Here is a 6,184-nt window from a genome sequence, read left to right on the forward strand (position 1 = left end):
GAACTGCATCGGGGAGGAGGCAGGGACAGGGCCACTTGCGTTCCCTTAAAAACTTCAGTGACTTTGTCCGTGGCCGCTCCGGAAAAAGACTTGATTAAATCACAAATCTCTTGTCTTTACCCAGTTATTACCCTTTGATTTTGTGATTCCAGCGCCCTATTTGCTTTGGCTGGGGACTTGAGTAAAGATTATCGTTATTAATATCTAACACAAACATCTTAATTGCAAACACACTGACGACCTTCACTGGGAAGCCCGGCATGTCAGCCGCAGCCGTGGAGGTCATGGAGAGTCTCTCTGGGAGATATTTTCTTTATTTAATGAAAAAGACTCTTCTTTAGGCAAACTTACTCTAAACAATCGCTCAGGTTACCATGCTGCTGGAGAAGACGCTGTAGTGGGGGTCCTACCGGGCAGAACTGGTTGTTCGTAGAAGTCAGTGCTGAGCTGAGGGTTAATCTGACATTCGGCTGCCCAGATGTCGGTGCGACACTCTGGCTTTGGGGAGTGGCTCAGCACCGCTCCTACCCTGCTGCGGGCAGCGGGCCCCGCGGGTCTCGGATCAGCGTGTGAACTGTGTGTAGCTCTTCCCGCGCACCTGGAGGGATCAAAACAAATTAGGAAGGAAGGCGACGAGCTGCTAGCCCGATCTGAAATACTCTGTGGCTGGTCAAGTGCCTTCGCTACAGAAGCGAGATGAACCACCTCCCCTCTCTCGCCAGGTCGCGGAGACGGCACGCAGGGGGCCTCGCTCCCCGACGCGCAGCTTTCTGAAGAGTTCGAGAGTTCCCCGCGTCAAAGGGGTTTAATTTGAAAGGAGAAAAAGGGTGAAACCGTCGCATCACTGTGCCCACCACACTGTTCCGCCGCAATTATTCTTTACAACGGAGCATCTTATTATAGAGCAATCAAGAGCTAGCACTGGTTTAAAAGTCAGACTAGCCACGGCGGCACAGAAGAGGCGGTAGGAAGGCACGGTGATGGGAGAGCTGGCTCTCAGGGAAGGCTCTGCCCAGAGCTTCCACTTCAGACGGGTGTACCCGTGCCCGAGCCGACCGGGAAGGGGGAGACTTTATCGAAAAGCTACTGTGACCTTTCAAAAAACAAGAACAAAAAATAAATCAATGGCTAAAGTTGACGAGGAGAGCGCCGCTGGGTGAAGTTGAAGTGTTGTCCCTTTGCTTGCCCAGGCTCTCCGGAGAGCCCTGTGTCTGTGTGCTTACGGCAGAATGTGCTGTTCCCTGGTGGCCACCACTTCCCGGGGGTATAATCTGTTACAAACCGTAACGCTCTGACTGTGAGCAGCTCGGCTCCACCAACCTCAGGCTGTGTTTTTTCACATCACTGACTGAAAGGCTTCATATGTTGTTACCCTCCCACCTCCAAACCTTTTCGGCCCTTTAACTCTTTCCTTGCCGGGGGACCCCATTCCCTTCTCCCTCAGGCACAAGGAAGTCAAGAGGAGTTACTTTTCCTGGGAAGAAACCACAGCTATCCCCAGACCCCAAGAGAGCGGACTCCAGTCACAGCCTATCGCTGCCCCGTTAGGACAGCAGGACCATCATTTTTGCAGCAGACAAGGCCTGCATTCAAGTCCTCGGTGCCGAAAGGAAGAGGTGGGACGCGCTGAGCCTCTCCCAGCTCAAGGACCAGGGGGGGAGGTGGAGGGGCGGGGGTGTCTTTTCGCGTGTCCCGTTTCTAAGCTCACCCTCCACGTGCAGAGCAAGGCCGAAGAAGTGTCCCTGCCTGGCAAGGTACTCGAGCGACCCTGTTGGACATTTTAGGGGAGCAGTATCGCTTTCCAGGGGGACGTGCGTTGCGCAAGCACCGCAAGGAATCGGGCCGCGGAGCGCTGCGGAAGCCGGAGAGGCGACAGGCCTGCCCGTGCTTCCCTGGGAGCCCACGGGGAGGGTTAGGCGGGTAATTCACATCGCGGGAGCGGCCCTAAATAAGGAGAGACGGTCCTTCGAGGAGTAAACGAAGGAAAAATCTATGCCGAGTCCTGCTTCCAGTCACACGGGTCGTGCTTCGGCTACACAAGTCTGACTCATCTGGGCTTCATCTCGCTGAAGTCGATGGCAGGTTTTAACTCCAGTATCGGGTTATTATGAAATTACGAGGAGGGGAGGAAAACACTGTAACACAAAGAGCTTTATTTTACAATCCAAGAAATCCATCTGTTCTTATATACAATATCACATTCCACCATTTAAATATATATGTTATGTTTACAAAAGAAAAGACAGTACTGAAATTATTTACAGGAACGAAACGAGGCGGGAACTCTTTAAATATGACTCACACGAAATGCAACCAACAGCTTCACTCAGACAGGAATGAACTTCCCGGTGAGTCTCGGACAAAGAGGATCACCGGTACACAGGTAAATATCTTAAATTAGAAAAAAAAAAAAAAAAAGAAAGAAAAAAGAGGGGTGGTCTATGCAACACAATTTAAAGAAAACAAAACTCGTGGGGAAAAAAGAAGAACACAAAAGAGGGAAAGTCTATCTGGCTCGAGTCAGTGAGAGCCATTTTTTGGGGGGTAGGTGTACCTTGAATCAACCTTAACAAGGCCCCTGCTTGGGTTTTCCACTGTGTTAATTTGCTTCGTTACTTGTTTAGAGGAAAGAGGATAGGGGCTCCATCTCGTTAAACATACTACCACAGAACCGGGTTTATTTCTCCACCACTTCCTCCACACTGGGCGGTTTGGGCTCGTCGGAAGAAATACTGTCCACTATCGAAGAGAGGCAGCGAAGGCTGCTGGAGGCCGACGACTCGACAACGGAGACTCCTGCTCAACGAGAGAAAAGGGATTAAAGAGCAAACCGTTCCTCCTCCCGGGCCTGCGGCGCGGGGGCTCCAGGATGCCGGAGAGCCCGGGCAAAGGAGGGAAGGGTGAGACACGGACCGCCGGGGCCTCAGCCGTCGGGGCGAGGGAAGGGCGCTCGACTCCGGGGGCGGCGGGCGAGCAGGGCCGGCGGAGAGGGGTCCGGCCCCGGGACGAGTTACCTTCTTTGGGGCTGATTCCTAGGGCTCGGGAATGGTCAGAAACGGTTTGCCAGTCGGAGCTGCAGGTGCTCAGGAAGTCCGAACTGGCGATCTGCGGCACACAAGCGGGAGCGGGAACGGGGAGACACGGAGAGAGGACGAGTGTTAGTGAGGTGACCCGCGGCTCCCCGGGCCGGGCCGAGCCTGGCCGGCTGACTTCCGGAGGCCCGAGGACTCGCAGGTTCCCCGAGGAGGAGGAGGAGGAGGGAGGGACCAAGAGGCAGCGCTTACATTTCCCTGCTTGGGGCTGAAGCTGAAGGGGTCCCCCGCGATCTCTTGCATTTTCTCCTGCTGATCCAGCCTGTGCAAGAGGTCCTGCAGTCTCTCGATGTAGCTGATGGCGCTCCTGAGTATCTCTACCTTGGGCAGCCTCTGGTTGGGGTTCGCCACAGTCCTCCTTTTCAGAGCCTCGAAGGCTTCGTTGATCTTCTTCAACCTCCTCCTCTCCCGGAGGGTGGCTGCTTTCCGTCTGTCCGTGGGGGCCGACTTTCTCTTGCAAGTTTTACAAGCCCAGATCAAACACTGGCCGGGGAAGTGAGGGGGTTGTAGTCCCGGGGGTGCCAGCACATGCTCCTCTCCGCTGCTGTCACTGCCGGCCTCTGGCTGCATTTGGTCCTGACATGGGGACAAGGTGCCATCGCTGCCTGGGTACAGCGGGGATCCCTCAGCCATCTCCAGCTGCTGCAGGGCTCCATTCTCCCCGTCCAAGTAGAAGAAATAGGAGCCAGTTTCAAAAAGGTCCATCATGCTGTCCCCCGGCTTCTCTGCCTGCTTGAGTTGGGTGGCAGGCTCAAAAACACCCCGAGGAACAACCCAGATGGAATTTAATTAGTGCAATGACATAAGTCCCCTGTGCTTTATATAGGAGCTGCTGAAATCCTATCCAGCTTTTAGCTGTCGCGGTGTATCACCCTCCAAAACTGATTCCAGCCAGTCTTGCGGGCGCTGTCCTGAGAACTTTTCCTGTTTAGAGGGGGGAGGGGGGACACTAGGGGAGGGGGGTAAGTTTAGGAAAAAAAAGAAAGGCGAAAACAAGCAAAAAAAACCCTCAAACCCCACATCCCAACTTCCCACCCGCTCCCTAAATGTCGTGGGTTCGGGGCGCAGGGAAAGGACGCGAAGTGAGGATCGGGAGCGGCGTCCCGGCGCGGCCCCGCTGTCGAGCCCGCGGGGGCACCGCTGGAGGACAAAGGCGCGGGGCTGCGCAGGGAGCCCTCCCCCAGCCCACCCCTCACACCCTCATACTCCCTGCCCCAGTGCTAAGTATAGATCTATAAGGAGACATTTCAAAGGCAGCCATCACTTTCCAAATAGATAGGTTAATATTTTCAGAAGAAACCCCTGCTATTTCCCCCGCCGCCCCCCACCTTCCCCTTGAAGCATGCCATTCCTGTGACCCAAGCCACCAGGGCCAGCCCAAGGTTAGGAGCCAAGCTCGCTGTCCCTCCACACGTATAGGGAGGATTGCCAAGGCAGAGCCTTGCTGCGATGATGAGGCACCCCACAGATATTGCACCTCGGCTTAGCCTTTCAGTCTGAACTTTCCCACGTTGCCCATGAGGTGACAGGAGTGATTCCAGGTGACTGGGTTACAGTGTGATGGGGCTCTCCAGACAGTCCTTGTCCTTGACAGTGTTTAGGGCAGGCAAAGCCCAGGCATACTGTGTAACTGAAGTTTGATCCCTTGGGCCTGACGGAGTGTACAGAGCTTCCTGGTCACTGAGACAGAAATGGAGCTTCTGATCGCTCTCTGTTAGTGTATGCTGTAATGTCACATCATGTCTGGGCCTATCTTACTTGAAGAAAGAGCAGGAACAGGAAAATGGCTTGTTTGCCTCTTTCACTGGACTGTCTTGCGTTTGTTAAATCCCATGTAATTTCTTTATACCTATGTAAATATACATATATGTGTATATGCATATGTGTCTGTATCTATACACAGACACATATTTATGTATGTTAATATGGATATGTAAATATATTTCTATGTTTGTACATATCTGTGTATACACACACATACACTTTTTCATAGAAAGTCACAATAAGACATGAAGAGTGGATGAAGCATTTGGAATGCTCTCATAGCTCTCAAATGTCGCGCTTAACTTCATTCTTTCTGAAGGGAAGTGTGACGTACTTTTTAATTTCTCCAAAGCTACAATGAAATTAATTGACTTGACCGTTTCTGCAAAACTGCAAACCAATTTCTTGGCGTACAAAAATCTTAAGGACTAAGAGTAGTTGCGGTTTTGTTTTGACTACGTCTGTGTTGTTGGAATGGATCTCATTTCTGCTTTAATGAGGCAGAACAATATACAGTTTTGGATGAGACAAAGAAATTCAGATGGCTGTCAGTGAAACTGATTTTGATACTATTCTACCACTGAGAGTTTTTTCCCTCTTCAAATTAGAAAAAGGGCAGTCTGACCATCAGACAGTTTCTCAGTTTCCATGCTCTGCAACTTGCTTTCTGTTTGACCTTTGACCAGTCACGTAATTTCCCTGTGATTTAATTTTCTACCTTTAAAAATGGATATCATGTTGACCCTTACCCATCCCTTGTGTCTCTCATTTAATTTACTAGCTATCCAGGGAGAAGCTACCCTTGGTGTTACATGCCTTGGAGTCTCACAGGGATGTTTCTCCCATACCATTAGTAATGGTAGAGAAAAGGAAAAAAAAAAGAAAAAGGAAAGAAAAAAAAAAGGAAAAAAAACCAAGTGTGAAGATTATTTCGATATTTTAATGTTTTGTTTTTTTCACTACTACTCCGGGAATGTTTGGAAGAAGACAGAGACAAAATCAGTCTACTGATAAGGCGCACAAATGAAAACTTAGTTTAAGGGAGAAGGATAATTACCAAACTGTTGTTGTCCTTTCAAGAGTTTTAAGTGTATTTAGTGAGCTGGGAAACTGGAAGCTTAGGATCCAGATGCTCCTGCTGCTGTCAACAGATTTTTTATTTTTTTTTTGACAAGAAACAAAATAAATTCTTTCTTTCCAGCACTTTTAGTGATAGAGTAAACAGATTTGGTTCCTTGCAGGGACTTGTACACAGTATAATTAGCCCTTTATTGAGCAAAACTCCTATCAAGTCTAAACAAATTTTAGATTGAATGAAGTAGACCAGT

General features: G+C 50.4%; 1 protein-coding gene across 1 annotated transcript; it reads right to left on the bottom strand.

Annotated features, from left to right (window-relative positions):
• Positions 1-2,132: 2,132 nt before the first annotated feature.
• On the bottom strand, positions 2,133-3,864 carry MYF6 (myogenic factor 6). The gene is made up of 3 exons (XM_008925485.3): positions 3,285-3,864; positions 3,015-3,105; positions 2,133-2,796 (listed from the first exon to the last, which is right to left on the bottom strand). Exons 1-3 carry the CDS (start codon positions 3,798-3,800, stop codon positions 2,678-2,680), a joined length of 726 nt encoding a protein of 241 aa, XP_008923733.3. The 5' UTR covers positions 3,801-3,864; the 3' UTR covers positions 2,133-2,677.
• Between the last annotated feature and the right edge of the window lie 2,320 nt (positions 3,865-6,184).

This window comes from Manacus vitellinus, unplaced genomic scaffold (genome assembly GCF_001715985.3).
Source record: "Manacus vitellinus isolate BGI_N305 unplaced genomic scaffold, ASM171598v3 scaffold_5_pilon, whole genome shotgun sequence".
NCBI lineage: Eukaryota > Metazoa > Chordata > Aves > Passeriformes > Pipridae > Manacus > Manacus vitellinus.

Bases quoted from the DNA above. Each gene is read 5' to 3' on its own strand.
- MYF6 (XM_008925485.3), bottom strand. From the start codon at position 3,800: ATGATGGACCTTTTTGAAACTGGCTCCTATTTCTTCTACTTGGACGGG. The intron at 3,106-3,284 runs GTAAGCGCTGCC...TGTGTGCCGCAG, and splicing joins TCAGCCCCAAGCAGGGAAAT to ATCGCCAGTTCGGACTTCCT. The intron at 2,797-3,014 runs GTAACTCGTCCC...CTCGTTGAGCAG, and splicing joins AGGAATCAGCCCCAAAGAAG to GAGTCTCCGTTGTCGAGTCG.